Raw genomic sequence first — 27,356 nt, forward strand, 5'->3', positions numbered from 1 at the left:
TATACCCATGCTGGCAGTAATTAAATAATGTGAACCCATGTGTGTGTAACTGTCATGAGTTTTCTTCTGTTTTCTGGAGTCAGGCAGGTGTAATATCAATCTGTTCTGCTTTCTGTGGGTGCCATGCTGGTAAGCAGATTGTTGCACTTCATGGTTCCATAGCTTTTCCTTTGTTAATATCATGTAATTTAAAATAAAGACGAACATACCTGGTAGTATTTTTAATTTCTTGAACTATGGTGATAGCAGTCATTACTTTTGACTCCATAAATGCAGCTGCTAGCCTTTTTTTCCCATTAAGCTTTTTTCCCAAAAAGAAACTTTATGTAATGAGCAGCTGAAGAAAAAAGTATAATATGCTACGAACAGTAGCTTATCACTAACACATGACCTAGAATTTCTTAATAAATATTTAACTCATTATTCAGTATGAATTCTTCATGTCAATTTAAAGTGAAGATGAAACCCAAGTAGTTTAATAGAAGCACAGTCACATTTAACACATAAACAGAAGACAATGTTTAATTCAATCCACTATTACATTTTCTTGCATTTCCTTAGAGAAAGTAAATTGATACCTCTCTATATCACTTACCTTTTACACCAGAAATATAATAGAAACATTTTTTCTTTGTGAAATTATGTTTCTTGGTTCAAAAAATTGTTTGTTTAGTTATAACTTAACCATAAATCATAAATCCACGCACATTTATGCATTATATTGTGACACAGTGTTCTTGTGCTCAGACCTCAGAACTTCAGTACGGTATTTTGTATTTAATTGTTGCAGTTCAGTGTTACTCTCTGTGTACATTTTTATTAGAGCATTTGTTTAAATTCTTTAGTTACAAGTGCTGATCTTCTGTGCCCATGTTGTGTTCATGTGCCCACAATCTGTTACCGAACTTGTTTGATAATTTACTATTTGCCATTGTGTGTCTCTTGACACTTCTCATTTTGTCTCTGAACTTCTGTCACAAGTTACATTTAGTAGAGATTTATATCTATTTAGTATTGTCTGACTATAGCCACACCGGTGTTCATAGCTCAGCTTTGTGATTTAAAAGCAGTTTCAATTTGTAATATTTAAATTAAGATTCATTTTACAACTTGCAATGATAGTCAGATATCATAAATATTGATAACACTGTAAGTATCATTCATAAACAAAGGAAATACTAACAGAAACATTTTTAAATTTTTGTGATGATTAAGTTAGTACAATCAGATGATAGCAGCCTTAAAATTTCATGTGGATATAGGTATTATTTATGAGTTCCTGAAAAGTTTTGGATTAATCACTACTGTATTAAAAAACAGGCCAGCCCTGTACTGGCAAACACCTGCTGAGCTGGAAACTCCAGCTGATAACGAGTTTGTGTGTGCCCAGCCTTGCAAGAAGAAATTAACTACTTCACATATTCTAAATCAATCTGATCAGTTTCTTCATCATCATTTAACAGTTCCAGTTTCCTGGGTACTTCACTTCATCCTGTCCAAATACGCCTGTTCACAAAGAACATCATCCACTGTCCTTCCTCTAGTCACTAGATCACTAGATCAGCCTTAATCAAGTCCACCCATCGGGTTCGAGGTGTTTCTTGAGGTCTATTCCCATCCATCTGTCTTTCCAAATTTATTTTGGCTGTTCTAGTTGGCTCCAATCTCATCACATGCTTATACCATCGAAGTCTAGAAGCGGCAATTCAATCTAATAGAGATGTCTTTATTCCAGCTTCTTTCCTCACCTCCTCATTCCTTAACTTGTCCATCTTGGACTTCCGGACTGTGGATCTAAGAAATCTCATCTCTGATACTTGCAGCCTTGATGATTCTCTTTTTGTAAGGGTGCATGTTTGAATACCGTAGGTCAATATTGGTATGAAATAACTAATAAACATCATCAGTTTGGCCTGTTTTGGAATCAAGTCATCCCATAAAAGTGATCTTATTTGTTGGTAAAATTCAGATCCTTTTTATACTCTGTTGGTGATTTCATTTCTGACCAAATTATCACTGGAGATTACGCTTCAAAGGTAAGGAAAACTGTCCACACACTCTAGTAGGTGGTCTCCTACTTTTACACTGATCAGTTTCTCTGATAAGGAAATGTGGGAGATCCAGATTGTTCTACAGTCGGTTCAAGCATGTCATTAAATGCCCACTTATTAAGTTTGGTCATGTATGTGCTACTCTTTACATTGTGTCAGGTGTTACAGCTTTTTCATATAACATTAAATTAAATATACTCTTCTGTAAACCCATAATGAGCAGATCCTCAAGGATATAGAACTCGTCAGAAAACATGTAATACATATTTACAAGAGAACTAGCATGCTAATCTTTCTCCCACTAACTTTAAATGAAATGTTTCTGAAGAATGTGGAATAAATCAAATTTTTAAACATATTTTTATTTAAAAGTAATACAAAACTTATGACAAACAGATAAATTTGTACACTTTGAACCCCATATAGTGAGTATTTTGTATACTGTTGTAACCAAGAAATTTCAGAAGAAAAAAGTGTACAATAATTACTTACACAAATTGCATTACTGTGCTTGAAGAGATTCAAAGTTTAAAACTACAATGAACTCTTAGTGATGGTGATTGTTCTGAGCTACAAACACAAACAAGCAAATGGTCCTGACTTTTGTCTTGCAAATAAGCTCATGTTAAAAAAACAACACTTTGAACAACTAGATGTAGGATGTTTTTATTCGTAGGACATTTACACATTAGTATGTTCTGCAGAAATGATTAGCATTTCAGTCACTTTGGTTCAGCAGGCGTCATGTTGCCTAGTAGGCACAGGGTTTGCCATTTGCCCTCATAACTTGTTCCATGCATGGCATTGACACATATAAGGTGGGAAGCATCCTGCGGTATAGCCATCCATGCTGCGTTCACCAGGTTCCAAAGTTCATCTGTGGCTGTTGTCATTAGTTTTACCATATTCCAAACATTTTCGATTGGCAACAAGTCTGGTGACGTGGCAGGCGAGGGCAAAAGGCTGATATCCTCTGACACCTAGAAGGCATGTGTTCGTGCAGCAACATGAGGTCGTACATTGTCTTCCTGAAAAATTGTGTCTGGCTAGTTGTACAGAATTGGCATGCCAAAAGGTAACAGGATGATGTCATTCATGTAGGTCACATTGGTCGCAGTGCCATGAACACACACCAACTGTGATTAGTGGTTGTACCCAATTGTACCCCGCACCATACGGCCTTGAGTTGGCACTGTATTTCTCATGCGAATGCAGTCACTGTGACACCACTCTCCCTGTCTGCACAGAACCAAAATGTGGCCATCATTTTCAAACAAGTAGAACCAGGATTCCTCCAAAAACACTATCTAATGCCATTCCTGTACCTAGTGATGTCATTCCATACACCATCATTTCCATGTATAATGTTTCTGTACGTTCGTCAAAGGTCAGTGGAGAAGTGGACAACGTGCATGTATCCCATGTCGTAATAAATGGTGGCAAACTGTCAACTCTCATAGTGTACAATGTGTTATACTGTTTCACTAGAGAGGAAGAGAATGCAGATGTGTCCTGAAATACCATTCGGTGATATATCAATTTCTCGTGGGGTTGGCCTTGGTGGTGTGACTTGTCACATCTCATTGTGTTATATGGCCTTCTGTGAACCATTCGACACACACCCGTTGCACTACTGAAACATTCCCTTACGAGCAGCAATTTCCTGGATGGATGCATCACAGTCTCTCATGCCAATTATGTGCCCTGTTTCAAACTCACTGATTTGGTGGTACAGTTCGCAGATATATTTGCGAAGTATCCAGCCCATCTGCTCTAGTCACACTGATCCATTACCTTTGGTTTATAGCAACAACGAAAGCCACAGGCACATTTTGCCGGTAGGTGGTGTTGTGCCACAATATCGATGTTGACCTTGAACCTGCAGGCTGACATGGTTCAAATGACAATCATTTCTGTACAAGCCCTGTGAATATGAACATCCTATCTCTAGTCATTGAACGTGTTCTGTTTTTTTCTGAACATGAGTGTACTACACTGAAGAGCCAAAGAAACTGCGTAATATCATGTAGGGCCCCTGCGAGCACCCAGAAGTGCGGCAACACGACGTGACATGGACTCGACTAATGTCTGAAGCAGTGCTGAAGGGTAGTGACACCATTAATCATGCAGGGCTGTCCATAAATGTGTAAGAGGACGAACGGGAGGGTATCTCTGCTGAACAGTATGTTGTGAGGCATCCCAGATGTCCCCTGTAATGTTCATGTCTGGGGAGTTTGATGACCAGAAGAAGTGTTCAAACTCGGAAGAGTTTTCCTGGAACCACTCTGTAGCAATTCTGGACATGTGTGGTGTTGAACTGTCCTTCTGGAATTGCCCAAGTCTGTTGGAATGCACAACGAACATGGATGCAGGTGGTCAGACAGGATGCTTACGTTCATGTCACCTGTCAAGAGTCATATCTAGATGCTTCAGGGGTCCCATATCACTCCAACTGCACATGCCCCACACCATGACAGAGCCTCCGCCAGTTTGAACAGTCCCCTACTGATATTCAGAGTCCATGGAGTCATGAGGTTGTCTCCATACCTGTACATGTCCATCTGCTCGATACAATTTGAAATTAGACAGGTCCAACCAGGCAACACGCATCCAAGTCATCAACAATCCAATGTTGGTGTTGATGGGCCTGGGTGAGGTGTAAAGCTTTGTGTCATGCAGTCCTCAATGGTACATGACTGGGCCTTCAGCTCCAAAAGCCCATATCGATGATGTTTCGTTGAATGTCTCGTACGCTGACACTTGTTGATGGCCCAGCATTGAAATCTGCACCAGTTTGCAGACGGGTTGCACTTCTGTCACATTGAACAATTCTCTTCATCATTGCTGGTCCCATTCTTGCAGGATCTTTTTCCGGTTGCAACGATGTCGGAGATTTGATGCTTTACCAGATTCCTAATATTCACGGTACACTCATGAAATGGTTCTACACGAAAATCGCTATTTCTTTGCTGCCTCAGACATGCTGTGTCCCATTACTCATGTGTCGACTTAACACAACATTCAAATTCACCTTAAATCTTGATAACCTGCCATTTTAGCAGCAGTAACTGATCTAACAACTATGCCAGACACTTGTCGTCTTATATGGGCATTGCCAACCGCAGTGCCGTGTTTTGCCTGTTTACATATATCTGTATTTGAATATGCATGCCTATGCCAGTTTCTTTGGTGCTTCAGTGTATTTGTTGAATGTTTCCTGATCACTTTCAAATGGCATGAGAGGAGCCAAGGTCACAAATTTTGTCCAGTACTGTTTAGACTGCTGTGGGAAGAGCTATGGTGCAGGTGGAATGGAGGAAGTGAATAAATTCAAGCTACCTCATGTAGTGCTGGTGCCACCCATGTTCTATACCAGAAGTGGCAAATGTTTAAATGATTTGTAAAAGTTCTTAATTGACAAGTTTGTTGTTGTTAATAATAATAATAATAATAATAATAATAATAATAATAACCCGTGGAGGCCCGGGAAAAGAATAGGCCTCCGGTATGTTCTGCCACTCGTAAAAGGCAATGAAAAGAACAAACCACTAATAGGGCTAACCCCCCTTTTAGTGTGATTACTTGGTTCAGGACAGAACTAAAGAAGCCTCGGACAAGCGCCGTCATGGTCGGGGACAACGCTTGAACCCTATGCCCGCCCACAATGGTAACGACACTGCTAGCCAACTGGAAAATGATTTAAATCCAAATAGAGGTGTTTTGCAGGATATGCTTCCTGCAACCACCCTAGAAGGAAAACAAAGACAGAGGATGAGATGGTCAGATGAAGTTAATTGATACCTTATGTCCTGTTATTACCAAGCAACAAACCTAGGAACCAACACAACTGGATACAGATCACAAATATACACAACATTTATTACCAGATAACCAGAATTAAAATTTTTAACAGAACAATGACTAGCTGATCAGATCCATGTAATGATCAAAAATAACAGGATACCCCAGTCAGAATTAGAAAACATCAAACAACAACTACAACAAATACTGTAACAAAATAATGTGCAATCAGAAGAAGAAGAAAATACAGTAATGGACTCAAGCATTCCAGAGCAAACAAAGACCAACACGCATCAATTAAACAATCAGAGGAAAACGAAATCTTAAGACAGCCACCAGAACAAGCACAAATAGAACACGAAGTGACACACATGTTAGATATAGAAGAGAAATTTCAGCTGACATATATAGAATACAAAGACACAAATACAGACATTAGACCATTCTTGCATAGACCGCCAAATAACCCACAAGTCGAAACAACAATAAAAACTATCAACACAATCATACACAATAAAATAAATGAAAACACAACTATGGAAGAGTTACAACTACTGGTTTATATAGGAGCACTCACTACACTAAATATACACACTAGGCAGAGATCAGAACCAACCAACACACGGAAGACACCCACAAAACCAGCATGGCAACACAGGCTACAGATCAGAATAGAAAAACTGAGAAAAGACATCGGACAGCTAACACAATTTATAAGAAATGAAATATCAGACAAAAAACGAAAAAGGTTAGGTAAAATCTCACAACAAGAAGTGATAGAGCAATTAGATGAAAAGAAGCAGAAATTACAAGCATTGGCCAAACGACTTAGAAGATACAAAAAAAGTGAAAATAGAAGGAAACAAAACCAAACATTCAACACAAACCAAAAGAAATTTTACCAGACAATAGATAACACACACATTAAAATAGACAATCCACCAAGCATAACAGAAATGGAACACTTCTGGAGCAACACATGGTCAAACCCGGTACAACACAACAGGCATGCACGGTGGATACAAGCAGAAACAGACACATACAAGATGATACCGCGGATGCCTGAAGTGATAATTTTGCAACATGAAGTCACCCAAGCAATTAATTCTACTCACAATTGGAAAGCCCCTGGAAAAGATAAAATAGCAAATTTCTGGCTAAAGAAGTTCATCTCAACACATTCACCTCTAACTAAATTATTTAACATATGAATTAATAGAGGGAAACATTCCACGTGGGAAAAATACATCTAAAAACAAAGATGATGTGACTTACCAAACGAAAGCGCTGGCACGTCGATAGACATACACACACAAACAAACACAAACATACACACAATATTCAAGCTTTCGCAACAAACTGTTGCCTCATCAGGAAAGAGTCACAAAATTCAAGCTTTCGCAACGAACTGTTGCCTCATCAGGAAAGAGATAGGCAACAGTTTGTTGCGAAAGCTTGAATTTTGTGACTCTTTCCTGATGAGGCAACAGTTTGTTGCAAAAGCTTGAATTTTGTGTGTATGTTTGTGTTTGTTTGTGTGTGTCTATCGATGTGCCAGCGCTTTCGTTTGGTAAGTCACATCATCTTTGTTTTTAGATATAAATTATTTAACAGTTACATTGCAGACCCATACACATTCCCTGATACACTTACACATGGAATAACTTATCTGAAACCTGAAGATCAAGCAGACACAGCAAACCCAGCAAAATATCGTCCCATAACATGCCTACCAACAATATACAAAATATTAACTTCAGTCATTACACAGAAATTAATAACACATACAACACAGAACAAAATTATAAATGAAGAACAAAAAGGTTGTTGCAAAGGAGCACGAGGATGTAAAGAGCAACTGATAATAGATGCAGAGGTGACATATCAAGCTAAAACTAAACAAAGGTCGCTACACTACGCATACATTGATTACCAAAAAGCTTTTGATAGTGTACCCCACTCACGGTTTCTACAAATATTGGAAATATACAAAGTAGATCCTAAATTGATACAGTTCCTAAACATAGTAATGAAAAATTGGAAAACCACACTTAATATCTAAACAAATTCAAATAATATCACATCACAGCCAATACAGATTAAGCGTGGAATATACCAAGGAGACTCATTAAGTCCTTTCTGGTTCTGCCTTGCTCTGAACCCACTATCCAACATGCTAAATAATACAAATTATGGATACAATATTACTGGAACATACCAACACAAAATCACACATTTGCTATACATGGATGATCTAAAACTACTGGCAGCAACAAATCAACAACTCAACCAATTACTAAAGGTAACAGAAGTATTCAGCAATGATGTAAACATGGCTTTTGGAACAGACAAATGTAAGAAAAATAGCATAGTCAAGGGAAAACACACTAAACAAGAAGATTACATATTGGATAACCACAGCGACTGCATAGAAGCAATGGAAAAAACAGATGCCTATAAATATCTAGGATACAGACAAATAATAGGAATAGATAACACAAATATTAAAGAAGAACTAAAAGAAAAATATAGACAAAGACTAACAAAAATACTGAAAACAGAATTGACAGCAAGAAACAAGACAAAAGCTGTAAATACTTATGCTATACCAATATTGACCCACTCATTTGGAGTAGTGAAATGGAGTAACACAGACCTAGAAGCACTCAATACACTTACACGATGACAATGCCACAAATATAGAATACATCACATACATTCAGCAACAGAAAGATTCACATTAAGCGGAAAGGAAGGAGGAAGGGGATTTATCGACATAAATGACCTACATTATGGACAGGTAGACAATTTAAGAAAATTCTTTCTAGAACGAGAAGAAACTAGCAAAATACACAAAGCAATCACTCATATAAATACATCGGCTACACCACTGTAATTTCATAACCACTTCTACAACCCTCTAGATCACATAACATCAACAGATACGAAGAAAGTAAATTGGAAAAAGAAAACACTACATGGCAAGCACCCGTATCATCTTCATGATTGCAATACAGGATCAAACAATAAACACCAGATATTACAGCAAGCATATTATTAAAGATCCCAATACCACGACAGATAAATGCAGACTTTGCAAACAACAAATAGAAAAAGTAGATCACATCACAAGCGGATGTACAATACTAGCAAATACAGAATACCCCAGAAGACATGACAATGTAGCAAAAATAATACATCAACAGCTTGCCTTACAACATAAACTTATAAAACAACACGTTCCCACATACAAGTATGCACCACAAAATATACTGGAGAATGATGAATACAAATTATACTGGAACAGAACCATTATAACAGATAAAACACCACATAACAAACCTGACATCATACTCACCAATAAAAAGAAGAAAGTAACACAACTAATCGAAATATCTATACCCAATACAACAAATATACAAAAGAAAACAGGAGAAAAAATTGAAAAATACATCTAACTGGCTGAGGAAGTCAAGGACATGTGGCATCAGGATAAAGTTGACATTATACCAATTATACTATCAACTACAGGATTCATACCACACAATATCCACCAGTACATCAATGCAATACAGCTACATCCAAACTTATATATACAACTGCAGAAATCCGTAATTATTGATACATGTTCAATCACCCGAAAGTCCCTAAATGCAACATAACATATACCGTACAGTTAAAAGGAAGTCACGCTTGATCAAGGTCTGCGTCACTTTCCATTTTTGACCAGACATAACGTCTGAGAAAAGAAAGAAATAATAATAATAATACTTGGTTTATATAAAACCCCATGCTAATGTGTGTCCTGTAAAATGTTAGCAGGTGACCCTATCTTATATGGCTACTCACTGGCTGTTATTGTCTATCATTTATTTGGTGACTGATTTGCTGCACTGTGGCCTGCCTGTCTATCAATACAATCCTGTATAGTTAACAATACCTGCTGCTTGAGAGCATGTTATTGCCCACAACAATTGACTGTAGTGTTGGCAGTTTTTTTCCAAAACTAATGCTCACAGTATACACTTGAGACTACATCAGGTGAAAACCCGACTTCCTGCGTAATCATGAAGATGCAATCAAAGCTAGTGATATCATTCACCTTGCCCATTATATATGCTGACTATGAGGTCTGATGACATTTCATCAATGAGACAGGTTGAATTATTGCATTCACCGTTTTTACAGGAGTGCTATCCCTCTGACACAGAAAGCTGTATTTATTGATTCAGGGAGTGGGAAGGGGGAGGGGGGGGGGGGGGAGGAATGTATGTTGGAGGGTGAGTGTGAAATTATCAACATTTACTGCATGAGTAAACTAAAATTTTTTGTCCATTAGAGTCTTCAGCTATATGCTGCTGTGCTCATCCAGTCTGTTTTCTAATTTGATCTGCCCCATCTTCCATAAATACACTATCTTAGTCTTTTCTTATCTCTCATAATCATTCATTTGCCTATCCACATGCTTCAGCCCTTTCATTTTCATTTTGACTGTGCCTTCCACTTCAATCTGTTTCTTAAACGTTTGTTTGTTTTCCTGTCACTACTAGTAATTCCCAACATGCACTTCTCCATTGCTTGCTCCCTCCCACTCCATTCCCCAGTCTCTGTCCACCTTGTATGTCACCCACACACCAATGGAAACCAGGAAACCAGGTAGCTCTTACCCCCCAGTGCTTCTTTCCAGACAGTAAGTGTAGCGTGTATACTAAGTTTCGTTGAAATCAAGTCACACGTTTAAGAAGAGGTGGGTGTGTGGGGAGAGAAGGGGGGCGGGGGCATGTGACCTCACACTTCTATAATTTTATGAACAAAACACATTCTAGGTCACATATTTTTATTGTGACAACTGGTTTAGGCTGTGTTAGGCCATCTTCTCATACAAAATATGGAGGAGGAGTAGACTAGTGTGTAAGGTCCTGTCGACAACGAGGTCTTTAGAGACAGAGCACAAGCTCAGATTAGGGAAGGATGGGGAAGGAAATCGGCTGTGCCCTTTCACAGGAACTATCCTGGCATTTGCCTGAAGTGGTTTAGGGAGATCATGGAAAATCCAAATCAGGATGGCTGGGCGCATGTTTGAACCGTAGTCCTCCCGAATGTGAGTCCAGCGTGTTAACCACTGCACCACATCGCTCTGTACAAATTATGGAGAGGATGGTAGTTATGACCATCATGAATTGGTGAATGCTAAGATTTGACAATGTGCATCAGCTAATGCTTGTGATAGCTGTCATCCTCTCCAAATTTTGGAATGGCCTGATTTGGCTGAAACATGTTATTACAATAGAATTCATGATCTAGGCTGTGATTTTTTCATTACAAAAATCATTAAACTTTGCTGTGAACTTTTCTTTCTTTTTACTCAGAGTTTTCTTATTCTTTTCAAGTGAGCCTGTTTGCTCTCCTTTGCTTGAAAGGCACCTAGTCATGCATCTGGTTGTTCATGTAAGTTTATCCCATTGAACACTGTCGATTTTGCAGGATTACTCTTTTTCTTTTCAGGCTTAATACTTCCTTGGGTTTACTGTTCTCTCATTCTTGTAATAGTGTACTAAAATAATTATGTAATTTTTTAACTCTTGTTTATATAATTCAGGAAAACATTTTAAGCTGTGTATAAAATTATTGGCTTGAGAACAGTTCTATTGTGTTGTAACTTAATATTTTTGAAAAAGTCTCTCTTGTTTTACTTCACTCGTGATGTTGTGTAGGCTAGTTAGAGTTTCCACATTTGTCCTTGATGTGTAGATTTGCCTGTTCGTATTTTTCGTGATGATATTCCCAAACTACTTGCTTTGTTTTCTTTTTTCATGTGTACATATTTCATGTAATGTTTTGGTGATGCATCTTTAATATCGGCCATCACTTTAGTTTGCTTGGTGTGTCTTTTAACAACTTGATTCCAGTACCAATAATGTCCACATCAATTCACAATATGTTTATGCTTCTACAAAAATCTTTCAAAAAGGAAGTAGTTCATTTAAACATATGTCTGTAAAACCACTATTTGTTAATTATCAATCAAAGTTTACATTCACTCTGTGTTGAAAAAATATCCAAAAACTGTAGTTCATAGCCAAAAACTAAAATTAATTTCATAAGGTGGTTGAGTGATACCATTGATACAGGTCAGTCTCACAATACTTTCATGGTATCACAGATGGCGAAGTGTTGATTAAGAGTCACATTTGACTTGCAATTTTTGTGCATTTGTGATGATCTGTTTTGAACATTTTATATATGCATTGGTGGTGGTGGTGGTGGTGGTGGTGGTGGTGGCGGCGGCGGCAGAGGGGGGGGGGGGGGGTGAATTGCCTGGTAATTGATCGGTTTATTTAGGTTATATACTTAGTACTCTGACAGATATGATTTCAGTCTATGGGCATGCAAATGGCAGTGGAACTAAAACTGCACAGTTGAGAATAAAATAGCATTTTCATATGGGAATTAGACTTAACTATACAATCACTGTTGAATTTTACACTATTGGTCATTAAAATTGCTACAAGAAGAAGAAATGCAGATGATAAATGGGTATTCATTGGACATATATATTATACTAGAACTGACATGTGATTACATTTTCACACAATTTGGGTGCATAGATCCTGAGAAATCAGTACCCAGAACAACCACCTCTGGCCTTAATAATGGCCTTGATACGCCTGGACATTGAGTCAAACAGAGCTTGGATGGCGTGTACAGGTACAGCTGCCCGTGAAGCTTCCACGCAATACCACAGTTCATCAAGAGTAGTGACTGGCGTATTGTGACGAGCCAGTTGCTCGGCCACCATTGACCAGACATTTTCAATTGGTGAGAGATCTGGAGAATGTGCTGGCCAGGGCAGCAGTTGAACATTTTCTGTATCCAGAAAGGCCCATACAGGGCCTGCAACATGCAGTGGTGCATTATCCTGCTGAAATGTAGGGTTATGAAGGGTAGAGCCACAGGTCGTAACACATCTGAAATTTAACGTCCACTGTTCAAAGTGCCATCAATGCGAACAAGAGGTGACCAATACGGTGTAACCAATGGCACCCCATACCTTCATGCCAGGTGATACGCCAGTATGGCGATGATGAATACATGCTTCCAATGTGCGTTCACCGCTATGTCGCCAAACCCGGATGCGACCATCATGATGCTGTAAACAGAACCTGGATTCATTCGAAAAAATGCCGTTTTGCCATTAGTGCACCCAGGTTCGTAATTGAGTACAACATCGCAGGCAGTCCTATCTGTGATGCAGCGTCAAGGGTAACCACAGCCATGGTCTCTGAACTGATAGTCCATGCTGTTACAAACATCGTCGAACTGTTCGTGCAGATGGTTGTTGTCTTGCAAACGTCCCCATCTGTTGACTTAGGGATCGAGATGTGGCTGCACGATCCATTACAACCATGTGGATAAGATGCCTGCTAGTGATATGAGGCCGTTGGGATCCAGCACAGCGTTCCGTATTACCCTCCTGAACCCACCGATTCCATATTTTGCTAACAGTCATCAGATCTTGACCAACGCGAGCAGCAATGTCACGATACGATAAATCGCAATCGCCATAGGCTACAATCCGACCTTTATCAAAGTCGGAAACATGATGGTACGCATTTCTTCTCCTTACACGAGGCATCACAACAACGTCGGTCAACTGCTGTTTGTGTGTGAGAAATCAGTTGGAAACTTTCCTCATGTCAGCACGTTGTAGGTGTCGCCACCGGCGCCAACCTTGTGTGAATGCTCTGAAAAGCTAATCATTTGCATATAACAGCATTTTCTTCCTGTTGGTTAAATTTAGCATCTGTAGCATGTCCTCTTTGTGGTGTAGCAATTTTAATGGCCAGTAGTGTATTATGACATTGCTAAGACAGGATCCATAACACAACAAATGGTGTAATGAAGGAAACCAAGATTTAATCAGATGCCTGTCTAAAGCAGCATTTACACGGTGTCTGAAACATGTTTTACAACATTATTTGCAGCTATTGCTGGACTATCAGTGTTCACAGCATTTTGTTAATATGAAAGCAGGTATTCTTGACTCTGTTGGTACAGATCAAAGGAAACTTTGTCTCCGGCCTGCTGCTGCTAAATGCCACTATCTGGTGCTGGTGTTTGTTTATTTTTATGACTTGCTCCATGCAGCAATGCAGCAGAGTTTAGTAATTACGTTGTTCTGCATTGTGTGGTAAGGTCAAAAGTCTGTTGGTGTTGTGTTAAGACATAGATATTCATTGTGTTGTACTCTATAAGGCAGAGGAGAATGTGGAATGTGTGAGGTGCAAAGTATAAAAATCCCAGGGTAAAACGGCACTCCATATTAATGGATTTCAGTGTACAATAAAACATATAGTTTAGCATTATTTACATGATTGGATCACCTTTGCAAAATCCTTCAACCAACGCTTCAAAAATTGAAGCTAGAGCTGACTTTGAAAGGAATTTCCTGTATTTCTGAAAAATTTGTGCCTTTCTTTGAAACAAATAGCCATGAAAAATTTTGAAATCAAATCATGTAATCCTAGTGAAGCAGCACCATCTCCTACATTCATCTCGTGCAGTATATCAGTCCCGCAATGACTGCTATATTGTTTTTTTCAGCCAACACAAAACCTACATTTTTGTCTTCATCTGCTTCTATTGTTGAGTATTAATTATGCAGTGTGGCCTGAGCTCCCCGTTGGTGCACATCGACAGCGCAGAAAGATACTTATATAGCTTCTTTTCTGTGTTTACTTCGTAGATTCTTACTTACATTGCGTGTGAGTTTCGTATAGGAGGTGGAATTTTGAGTTTTAGTTACTGTACTCGTAAATTCAGGCAGATTGTAGCGCAGTTGTGAGGCATTTGTTTTGTTTTGGTACGTCAGTGGCACTTGTCTGTCTAGTAGGCTCTCAGAGACCAGTGTGGCCTCAGCTCCCAGTTGGTGCACATCGACAGCACAGAAAGATACGTATATAGCTTCTTTTCTGTGTTTACTTCGTAGATTCTTACTTAAATTGCATGTGAGTTTTGTATAGGAGGTGTAATTTCGAGTTTTAGTTAATCGTAAATTCAGGCAGATTGTAGCGCAGTTGTTAGGCATTTGTACAGGTTAATTCATACAGTCTTTGCGTGTTTCCCTTGCGTTATCTAGGCACGGACTCGTGTTTCAGTAACTGTTGTTTAACATCAACTAGAATGGACAGGGACTGTGATTGCTGTGTTCAGATGACGGCCAAGTTGGCATCCCTTCGCTCACAGCTGCAGGCGGCGCTGATTTTGGTCGCACAGCTTGAGGCTGTTGCCAATGGGCACCACTGTGGGGAGCCGGACTTGGGTATCACGGGGATGTCAACCTCATCGTGTCTGTCCCCAGATCGGTCTGCTGCTGTGGTTGCCCCAGTTGCTGCCCGCAGTGGGGCTGAGCCCTCGCCTGTGGTTGATTGGGAGGTCGTTCCAAGGCATGGCAGGCAGCGAAAGACGTCCCCAGAGGCTGATCAGGAAACCTCCCCGGTGCGTCTGACAAACAGGTTTTAAGTACTGTCTCTGGCTGAGAGGCAGATGCAGCTGCCTGCCCTGTTTCAGAGGATGATTCTCAGCCTTCAAGGTCCGGGCAATCGCAGAGGGTGGGCTTATTGGTAGTTGGGAGCTCCAATGTTAGGCCCATAATGGGGCCCCTTACGGATATGGCGGCTAAGGAGGGGAAGAAATCCAGTGTGCACTCTGTGTGCATTCCAGGTAGAGTCATTCCTGATGTGGGAAGGGTCCTTCCGGATGCTATGAAGAGCACAGGGGGCAGCCAGCTGCAGGTGGTGGCACATGTCGACACTAATGACGTGTGTTGCTTTGGATCTGAGGAAATTCTGTCTGGATTCCAGCGGCTATCTGATTTGGTGAAGGCTGCCGGTCTTGCTTACGAGATGAAGGCAGGAGCTCACCATCTGCAGCATCGTTGACAGAACCGACTGCGGACCTTTGGTGCAGAGCCGGGGTCTGAATCAGAGGCTCAGACGGTTTTGCGACCGTGTTGGCTGCAGATTCCTTGACTTGCACCATAGGGTGGTGGGGTTTCGGGTTCCACTGAATAGGTCAGGAGTTCACTACACTCAGCTGGCGGCTACACGGGTAGCGGAGGCTGTGTGGCGTGGACTGGGCGGTTTTTTAGGTTAGAAGGCCTCGGGAAAGTACGGGGTGGGCTGCAATCTCAAAGGGTGCATGGCAAATACAGGACGTGCTTGTATCAAGGAACATTCGGAATTGTAGTTTTAAATTGTTGTAGTTGTGCTGGGAAAGTCCCTGAGCTTCATGCGCTGATAGAAAGCACAGAAACTGAAATCGTTATAGGTACAGAAAGCTGGCTAAAGCCTGAAATAAGTTCTGCAGAAATTTTTACGAAGTCTCAGATGGTGTTCAGGAAAGATAGAAGATAGATTAGGCAGAATTGGTGGTGGAGTGTTTGTGTCTGTCAGTAGTGGTTTATCTTGTAGTGAAGCTGAAGTAGATACTCCGTGCGAATTGGTATGGGTGGATTTTATACTTAACAGCCAAACTAAGTTAATAATTGGCTCCTTCTACCAACCCCCAGACTCCGATGATATAGTTGCTGAACAGTTCAGAGAAAATTTGAGTCTCGTAACAAATAAATACCCCACTCATACGGTTATAGTTGGTGGGGACTTCAACCTTCCCTCGATATGTTGGCAAAAATACTTGTTCAAAACCGGTGGTAGGCAGAAAACATCTTCCGAGATTATCCTAAATGCTTTCTCCAAAAATTATTTCGAGCAGTTAGTCCACGAACCCACACGAATTGTAAATGGTTGCGAAAACACACTTGACCTCTTAGCCACAAACAATCCAGAGCTAATAGAGAGCATCGTGACTGATACAGGGATAAAAGTGATCACAAGGTCGTCATACCTAGGCTCAATACCGTTTCTTCCAAATCCACCAGAAACAAACGCAAAATAATTTTATTTAAAAAACAGTTAAAGTGTCACTAGAAGTCTTCCTAAGAGACAATCTCCATTCCTTCCAAACTGACTATGCAAATGTAGACGAGATGTGGCTCAAATTCAAAGATATAGTAGCAACAGCAATTGAGAGATTCGTACCTCATAAATTGGTAAGAGATGGAACTGATCCCCCATGGTACACAAAACAGGTCCAAACGCTGTTGCAGAGGCAACAGAAAAAGCATGCGAAGTTCAGAAGAACGCGAAATCTGGAAGATTAGCTAAAATTTACAGACGCGTGAAATTTGGCACGGACTTCAATGCAAGATGCCTTTAATAGGTTTCACAACGAAACATTTCCTCGAAATTTGGTAGAAAATCCGAAGAAATTCTGGTCGTATGTAAAGTACACAAGCAGAAAGACGCAGTCAATAACTCGCTGCGCAGTGCCGATGGTACTGTTACCGACGACTGTGCCGCTAAAGCGGAGTTATTGAACGTAGTTTTCCGAAATTCCTTCACCAGGGAAGACGAATGGAATATTCCAGAATTTGAAACACGAACAGCTGCTAGCATGAGTTTCTTAGAAGTAGATACCTTAGGGGTTGCGAAGCAACTCAAATCGCTTGATACGGGCAAGTCTTCAGGTCCAGATTGTATACCGATTAGGTTCCTTTCAGATTATGCTGATACAATAGCTCCCTACTTAGCAATCATATACAACCGCTCGCTCACCGATAGATCTGTACCTACAGATTGGAAAATAGTGCAGTTTGCACCAGTGTTTAAGAAGGGTAGTAGGAGTAATCCATCGAACTACAGATCTATCTCATTGACGTCAGTTTGCAATAGGGTTTTGGAGCATATACTGTATTCAAACATCATGAATCACCTTGAAGGGAATGATCTATTGATACGTAATCAGCATGGTTTCAGAAAACATTGTTCTTGTGAAACGCAGCTAGCTCTTTATTCGCACGAAGTAATGGCCGCTATCGACAGGGGATCTCAAGTTGATTCCGTATTACTAGATTTCCGGAAAGCTTTTGACACCGTTCCTCACAAGCGACTTCTGATCAAGCTGTGGGCCTATGGGGTATCGTCTCAGTTGTGCGACTGGATTCGTGATTTCCTGCCAGGAAGGTCGCAGTTCGTAGTAATAGACGGCAAATCATCGAGTGAAACTGAAGTGATATCAGTTGTTCCCCAGGGAAGCATCCTGGGACCTCTGCTGTTCCTGTTCTATATAAATGACCTGGGTGACAATCTGAGCAGATCTCTTAGGTTGTTCACAGATGATGCCGTAATTTACCATCTAGTAAGGTCATCCGAAGACCATTATCAGTTGCAAAGCGATTTAGAAAAGATTGCTGTATGGTGTGGCAGGTGGCAGTTGATGCTAAATAACAAAAAGTGTGACGATAAATAGTACATTTCTCAAGGCTGTCAATTCAACTAAGTACCTGGGTGTTAAAATTATGAACAACTTCAGTTGGAAAGACCACATAGATAATATTGTGGGGAAGGCGAGCCAAAGGTTGAGTTTCATTGGCAGGACACTTAGAAGATGCAACAAGTCCACTAAACAGACAGCTTACACTACACTCATTCATCCTCTGTTAGAATATTGCTGCGCGGTGTGGGATCCTTACCAGGTGGGATTGACGGAGGACATCGAAAGGGTGCAAAAAAGGGCAGTTCGTTTTGTATTATCACGTAATGGGGGAGAGAGTGTTGCAGATATGATACGCGAGTTGGGATGGAAGTCATTAAAGCAAAGACGTTTTTCGTCGTGGCGAGATCTATTTACGAAATTTCAGTCACCAACTTTCTCTTCCGAATGCAAAAATATTTTGTTGAGCCCAGCCTACATAGGTAGGAATGATCAAAATAAAATAAGAGAAATCAGAGCTCGAACAGAAAAGGTTTAGGTATTCGTTTTTTCCCGGGCGCTATTCGGGAGTGGAATGGTAAGAGAGATAGTATGATTGTGGTTCGATGAACCCTCTACCAAGCACTTAAATGTGAATTGCAGAGTAATCATGTAGATGTAGATGTAGACATATACATATCATTAATCCATTCTCTTGGCTGGACACAGTGTTGTGAACGATGCTTATACACATATAGAAATGTTTGTCACTAGTGTTAACGGGGACATGAACAACAAACATAGCTTCAAGTATGTTTCGGACACGGTTGGAAACATTGTTGCAAAAAGAAACATGTTTCTAAACTTACTGTAAATGCCCATCAAGAGAGACTCATTTTGCAGACTGTTGAAAGTGGTCCCAAAATCAAGGCACAGCATGTTGCCATAACATGTTATGTATCTCATAGGACCAAATGAAGGATGTGTCATAGCCAGTTCATGTATCTGTATCACCTTCAGCATATGTGGGTGTTACAGGAGCTGGTCACATCTGCCAATGGTTTGTAGCTCACTCTGCCAATCATTTGTTTTTTTGTTTTTGTCTCTTCAGTTTTGTGTACAGATGGGGCAATGGCTGGAAATTTGAATAACCATGAACAGCAGTTTATAATTAATGCGAGGGCTGGAATTGAAAGTTCACATATTCTCCTTGTCTCACAAGTGCTGTCTGTAAGGGCTTTTGTCAGAATAGTCTGCCAGATTTGTTACATGATACACTTTTTCAAATAAGAGGAAGCAGTTAGTATGTCTATGATGAGGATCCAGCACAGTTCAGTTATGTTATTTGAGGTACACTGGATACTTGCATACTTTGGATACTTTGGATACTTTGGGAGTGCCAGTTTCATGGCTCGCATATTCCCCTGATGGCAATTATTTCTATGATGAACATCTAAACAGTTAATTTATACAACTGGCATTCCAAATCGAGAGGAACTTCATGGGCACATCATGGAAACTTGCAAAACCATTTGACACCATACAGATGTGTCTGAAAGCATGTGACAAACCATGATACACTGAGTACATACACCTGCAAGAGCAAGTGAATGAAATTTTCAATGTTTCTGAGTTTGTGACTTTTAAATTTTGTAATATGATCTTCCATCACTACTTCAAAAACCAGAATTTTTTTTTTTTTTTTTTTTTACTGTTATGCCATAAAATAACAAGGACACAAAATGGCCACCAGTACTTCAACTCCAGGAGAGAATGTCTCAGTACTGGTGATAGACAATACAAAAATATTTTTTAGAAAAGTAAGTTCCTTTCTCAGGGAGGAGAGAGGTATAGGATGGGGAAGAATAGAAAGGAAGGACAGACCATCGATACGCCAGGTGACTCTCTCAGCTTGAGGTGAGTGTTGTGCCCCTCCTTCGTTAACTTCACTCTTTCCTGCCCAAGAAAGGAACTAACTTTTCTGAAAGCTAGACTACCTTTTTTTGTAATTATGTGTGCATCTAGCGGCAGTACTTAGGATCTCATCTCCTGAAGGGAAGTACTAGCTAATGATTCTGTCTCCTCATAATTTTACAATTTTGTTGCAGGCCCTTTCTCCCTGTTTTGCTTTCATGTACAGATTTTAACAACTCTCATAATATTTAACTGAAAGAACTATAATATGATCTTTGAAATCACCATTTTCCTAACTGTTATGTGAACTATTTCAACATTTTGTGGGAACTACTATTATTAATTTAAAGTTTGTCTTATCAAAGAGCTGGGATGTAACTTATCTTCTGTTTCTGTCAGATACTTGTTGAATAGAATGTACAAATATGTGTCTGGTCTTCTACCATCAAATAATAAATTCAAGACTAAGAGAAAAAAATAGGACAAATGGAAATCCATTTCTCCACCCAGTGATTTATACTGAAAATCATCCCATACATTTTAAATTCAGAGTATGACCACTGTAGGCCAACATGAGGTTGTTATAGTCTTACTAGCTGACATTCCCGACACTGCTTGAGTATTCATTTTTGTAGTGAAGTTTCAAAATGATTTCATTTCTATATATTTGTAAAAACAGATTTGAAATTATGAAATAGTCATACTAAGACATGTGCATACTGTATGAATGTATCAGTATCCAAATTAAGAAACATGATCCTCGACAATTTTTGTACACTGGATGCAACTGCTTCACAGTTCTACAATGTGATTCTGTAAATGTCTCTACAGCTATCATTTTCATCTATAGCTGTTTGCACTTCACAGTTGAAAGCTGTGAAAAACCCTGCCAGGTGTTAAGAATTTCCTTAAGTTGCTCAACTGTGGGATTGTCTTAGTAGTAAAGAATAAAGGTGTTAAAACTTTATTCATGATACAGCATTTTTTCACATATCTCAATTTTTATGATTTTGTATCTCTTGGGCTATGTGTCATGCAATGATATATGTGTGCAGGTACATTTAGCATCATTTGTGGAGACTGTCAGTGAAGTATGCAGCAAATGGAGTTAGTAGGAAAGAAGTAATAAATTTAAAGGTTATGCATGATGCAGCAATTTTCCATGCATCTCAGTGTTTCTTACATCATATCTCCTAATACACGTGTCTCACACAAAGATATATTTTTGTAGGTACATTCAGCAGCATGTGTGGGTAGTGTCTACAAAATGTGTTGTGAGTAGAGTTAGAAAAGGAGTATTAAATTTAAACGTCATGCACAATGTGGCAGTTTTTCACACGTCTTAATCATTATGACATCATACCTCTTGAACAGTGTGTGATACCAAGATATACTTTTATAGGTGCATGTAGCAGCATATGTAGATACTGCCTGTGAAATTTATTTTCAAATACATTTGGTAGCACAGAAATAATACATTTAAAGGTCATGCATGATGTGACATCTCATTGTTTATGATGTCTTATCTCCTAAACTATGATAGCTAGGTGGTTCTTAACCCTTGAAATCTGTCCAGTGACTTAGGAGGATATGTGGAGCATATGTACATACATGCATCCATTTTTATAATATGTATGGATGAATTTTGTATATTCTTGTGCTTGAACCTAACACATTCTGTGGCGTGTTTTTCATGTACAATGTACAGGCATAGCCTAGTGGGCCAAGGCATTTACATTTCCTAAGGCAGAAATTTATTTCTGGTACACTGTCTTAATTCACTATGTTCTAAATAATTTTTCTGGACAATATATGTTATCGGTATTCATAAATGCTAGAAAATATATGTTACTAGTATTCATAAATACCAGCAAATAGGATTGTTGACAAGGGTTACAAGACTGACTCTTTTGCAATGAAATCTGGCTTAGGATTACAGCAAGAAGAGAATGATGTTCATTTGAATTTTTTTATAAACAAATTTTGTTGTTTTCATTATTATCAACACAATTGCACATTTGTAAAGCTTCCAGATGAATTTGCATATGTCTGAGTTGTATTTCAAATCCGTTGTTTGTGTTTTGGTTCCATATAACTTGACATTCTTAATGTAATTAATGTGTTGTTTAATGAGAAAAGATATATTAGATTCCTTAATCAGGCATTATCATATATGAATATATCATACGGCAGTTATTTCACTGTCAAAAACACATAAAACCTGCAAAGCATTAAACATTTAATTTCACTTACATTCTTCCTATCTGAATCCACAGTTAAATGAAAGTACCTCTTTTTTTAGAGAAGCAAATGCCTCTGATATCTTTCATAAAAGAGCTTCTGTGCATTGTTTTAAAATATGCAGGCCCAGGAGTAGAAAAAAAATGCCCTGGCATTCTCAGACAGATTAAGTTATTCTTCTGCTTGGACAGCGTGTATTCTCATGTTAGTTCCCATCAACTTTATCTGCAGAGTAAGTTCGGATGTCGTTCAAGAGCTTGGGCAGAAGTACCAGCGAGTGATGAGACAATGCCGAAGGTAGCAGTGCGATTTGAGCACACTGTTGAGCCAAGGAGAGACCTCCATCCGCGCTCCTGGGGAAAGAACAAGCTACAAGGTGAAGTGCATGACCTGGAAATGGAACTGAACATGAGTTCACTGATTGGGCTTGCTGATTTTATTGAAGATGAAATTATACCAGAAGCTGTTCCCATGGAGGTTTGTAAAGTGTATACTTGTTTGTAATTTTATTATTTACATTTATTATTCAGCTGATTATAAGAAACAAAATCACTAACTAATATTCTGGCTTTGTTGATTTTTAAATGTAGCTGTGACTTTAAAAATTTCATGTAGTTGTTGTAATAATCAGCTGTTTATCATCCACTGACTGAAAAAATCCTTTTCTCGAATTTTCCATCCAGGTACTGTTGCCTGTATCCTGATGCTGTCTGCTTAACGTACAGTAGATTGTGCCACATTGTCCAATCCTTTATTTGCTCACCTCATCTCTTGTCCTTTCACTAACACATTTGTTTATTGTAATGTGTTTTTCCCCCTCTGTACTGCTTTTAACTTATGTTAGATATATTTCAAGTTGTATATACTTAAGTTTTGTGTTTCTGTAGGATTGCTTAGAACTGACACTGCACATTAATTATTTTTAGACACATTGAGTTGTTAATTCAAAAATATAATCCCAGTTCCCCAGATGATCATCCAGCTATTTCTCCTCTCATATTTATTTACTTTAGTGTATATTTACACTTTTTGTTTCAACTGCTGTAACTATATGAATTTATTAATTGTAAAGGGGTTCTCTTATTCCTCACTGTCTTGCTCGAATATATGTACTAGCCATCATTTTGGTTTACTGCTGTTAATTTGCACTCATACCCCTAATACTTGTTCTACTGAGTTTTATCTTGTTGTAGTTCTTTTACAATTGAAGCAAAAATAAAATTAAAAAGTTAAAAACACACAGTAGCGTCCACAAATCATAAATGGTTCAGATAATATCCCCTTACACCTACTTCTCCTTCATACCAGTTCATTAATTTAGAAACATGCCAACACATTAGAGCAAAGTGTTGTTAAAATCAAGTTATATTGTCATCCAGTTCCTATAACATTTCCAAATTATTCTATTTCTGAGGATCTACTATCGACATTCCCTAATAAACTGACTTTTTCCATTTAATTTCTATTTTCTCAACAGGAATTACCATATATGTTATCAAATTAAAGTCAACATTTTTTAAAGGAAAAACAATAAATTCAAGATGCCGTGGCAGCTCATATTGATCACTGCTTTTTTCCCTGCATCCTCATTTACCCATTTCTAAAGACAGTTTTTCCTTATTCTCCTTAAATTTCATTTTTATTCAAATGGACATTTATCTAAGTGACACAGTGGCACAGAATACATTACAACACATCCATAACTTATTGAATGAAAGCAAAACAATAATAAAATGATTAATTATGAAATTCCAGTATGAGAATAACATAAAATAACATAGTACTTATAAACAATCAGCAATAGGATTTAGTATGTGTTACAAATTTTAATAACTGAAAGAGAACTTGTCAGTTGTAGATGATTTCTGCCAACAGTCATGGTATTTTCCTGAAATGATTTGGGAAAACCAAAGGAAACTCATGTCAGGATGACTGGAACAGATAAGGTTATCTAGATTCCATTCCAAGTGTTTCATTGTCCACTTTCTTGATGTGTCAGGGTTTTGGGAGGGTAAGGGGGTTGTACTAATCATAATGGACCTCCTGGAGGCCAAACTGATCATGTGGAGATGGTTGCATACTCTTTGGATCAACCCAACCATCCTAGTTGCCTTCAAAAGGGGAGTTAGTAGCTTGTTTACTTTCGTCTTGAGATATCTACAAACCATAATTTGTTTGTAATGGTCATCAGCTGGTGTTGTTGACTACAGGTGACCAATATGAAGTAGGTGTTCAATATTTTGTGTCTTACAATAGCAATCAAATGGTTGAATGACACTTTTGTGGTGTACCTCAATTTGTTAAGCAACTTCCTATGCTGACAGCCTTCCTTAGCATAAAGTAATAAAGTAACAATGCACAAGTGGTTTAAGCTTTAAATGTCCTTTTAAGGCATGTTTGTGACAACAATGCCCAGAAACCTCATAGTCCCATTCATAATTGGAGACGCAGTTGCACTACTTAGTGAGAGTGAGACAATTTTTTTATTTATTTTTGTATTTTTTGTAATTTTATTTTTTTATATAGCCTATTCAAAACACCCATACACATGAGTGTGTGTGTGTGTGTGTGTGTGTGTGTGTGTGTGTGTGTGTTTGAGCGAGAGAGAGAGAGAGTCTTAAAGAGGATATGGGGGGGAAATTTGAGGGCTTAAACTGGGTATGTGGTGGAGAATTGCAAGGTGCATTTGAAGCATAGAAAGAGCAACAGTTAAGAAACATATCTGTATATTCTGGAGAAATGGCTGGCACCATGCAGGATATGAGAATAGTATGATGGGGAAAAACACTAATGAGTGGAGTTTACAGATGAAGAAAAAGAGCCAAGCAAAGAAAGACACATCTCTGTACATGGAGAAGAAACTGAACAAAGGAAGTGCAGAATTGTTGGCTGGAAACAGTAGGGTGAAATTGGATGGCAATAAGAGAGGGTTAGGAAACAGGCTAGAGAAGAGTGACACATGAGGGGTTGTGGCAACAAAGAAGGGGTTGTGGCAACAAAGAATAAGTTTCAAGGAGAATTTCCGCTTGCACAAATAAGAAAAACTGAAACAGTGGGGAAGGTGGGTTAAGGATCAAAATGTCTTGGGTTGGGAAACAGTTCCTCAATTAACTGCTTTATGTTGAGCAACAAGTTCCATAATTGGGTGTTCTAGTTTAGCCATGACCACAGTTTGTCAGCAGCCACTCATCCAATTATATGGTTTGTTTGTGGCCACCCATATAAAACATTGTTCAGAAGATGCAGTGAAAATCATATATTTTGTTGCTGCTTTGTCAGGTAGTCCTGCTTCTACTGGAGTAGGAAATACCAGTGACAGGCTAAGAATAGAAGGAAGTGAACAAATGTGTGAGGCAGGTCTTGCAGCTCTGTCGTCCACAAATATGTACTATAGGACAGGGGTTGGAAACAGTTATGGTATAAGAATGGAGACAGATTTTATGTAAGTTGGGTGGGCAATGGGATGTTTATTGAGCAGGAAGCGTGAAGGATAATGTGAAGAGTATTTCTCATTTCAAGACATGATGAGAGGCAGTTAGAACTATTCAGAGAACACAGATCAGTTCTTACAGGCTTGGATGGTTTCACATGATGAAGGAGGAGCTCCTTTGTGACTGGTCCACAGTTGTGTGTATAGGGTTTGTGGGGATATCTGCTTTTGTACAAGACGAGGAGGGTTATTTGTTGTGTGAAGGCTGTGCAGTTTCTTTGCCATACTGGGAGAGTAAATACTTATCATTACAGACATAATCTTCACAGGTGGCCATACTGTATGTTAGAGACTTGGTGTACAGAGATGGCAGCTGTCAAAGTGAAGTAATTGTGATTGGTAGGATTGGTGTGTACAGAGGAGGTGAAATTTCAAATCCAGGAAGGTGGCTTACTCAGCTAAAGTACTCTTCCTTCTTTTTCTTTATCATTTCATGCAGTGTGGTTACAGCCTCGTCCATCTTCACTGAAGCCACTGTTTCCTGGTTGTGCTACATCTCTCTTTCTGCTCAGTTTATAATTGACTTTTTGTTTAATTAATCGATCTTCTTCCATTCAGTTGATATGCTGTTTCCATTTTATACATCATTGCTCCTTTTTTTCATTTGTGTAATATATATTAAGATGTTATCTTATAATATTGTTCTTTATTTGATCACACACACACACACACACACACACACACACACACACATACACACACACACACGCGCGCGCGCACACTCATGTGTACGGGTGTTTTGAATAGGCTATATATAAAAAAAAATTACAAAAAATACAAAAATAAATAAAAAAATTGTCTCACTCTTACTAAGTAGTGCTACTGCACATCATTTAAATTACCTTAAAAATTCAGTGGACTGTATTCTTCATTTGTCTTAATGTCCAAGTTTACTTCTGTATGTCAGAATAGGGAAGCCATTACTTATTAAAGTTTAGTGTTGTACACTTCCTTGTCCTGTAACCCAGTAAATCTTCTCATAAATATATGAGCAATATTGCCCACAGATCAGTGGATCAAATTTCAATTATGCAATAAGTAGACTTAAAGTATTCCTACTAAGGGTGAGGAGGAGTTTTCCAGAACACGAGCCTTAAATTGTATTTGGAAATATCTCGTTTGTCACTAGGAGTCATCAACTCCTGTGAAGACATATTCCAAATGTATGTCCAGAGTGCCGAACACCTTCTTCAATGGCATAATACTACTTCTTGTATCTTTTGTTCAGTGAATGAATGTTGCTGTCGCTTTTCAAAGAAATTCTTGTTCCCAACTGCACGTCCCATAAAAGAATAAATGTACGGTGATATCAGGATAAGAATCTCAGCTTTTTAAATAAGAGGAGGCTACATGAGTTCCATGAATTACCAACATGTATTTATTTATTTCTGTGGTTATCCATCTGTAGCAAATAAATATTGTAAGGATGTTTTGTCAAAATGTACATGTAAAATTTATTTGAAGTCATGACGAGGAATTGGAACATACAAATACATAACATAAGCTAATGCACACAAATAATACAAAGTGATACAGAATAAAATAGA

At 38.7% G+C, this 27,356-nt stretch overlaps 1 protein-coding gene across 2 annotated transcripts in view; it reads left to right on the top strand.

Moving 5' to 3' along the window:
• The window catches only part of LOC126412774 (UHRF1-binding protein 1), a 443,324-nt gene that overhangs the window by 364,901 nt on the left and 51,067 nt on the right, over positions 1 to 27,356 (top strand). For both annotated transcript variants that reach the window (XM_050082538.1, XM_050082539.1), the window contains one exon: positions 22,551 to 22,796. In XM_050082538.1, coding sequence (XP_049938495.1) covers positions 22,551 to 22,796 — 246 coding nt within the window. The remainder of the gene's footprint in view (positions 1 to 22,550; positions 22,797 to 27,356) is intronic.

The sequence above is a fragment of the Schistocerca serialis genome, chromosome 7 (genome assembly GCF_023864345.2).
Source record: "Schistocerca serialis cubense isolate TAMUIC-IGC-003099 chromosome 7, iqSchSeri2.2, whole genome shotgun sequence".
Lineage (NCBI taxonomy): Eukaryota > Metazoa > Arthropoda > Insecta > Orthoptera > Acrididae > Schistocerca > Schistocerca serialis.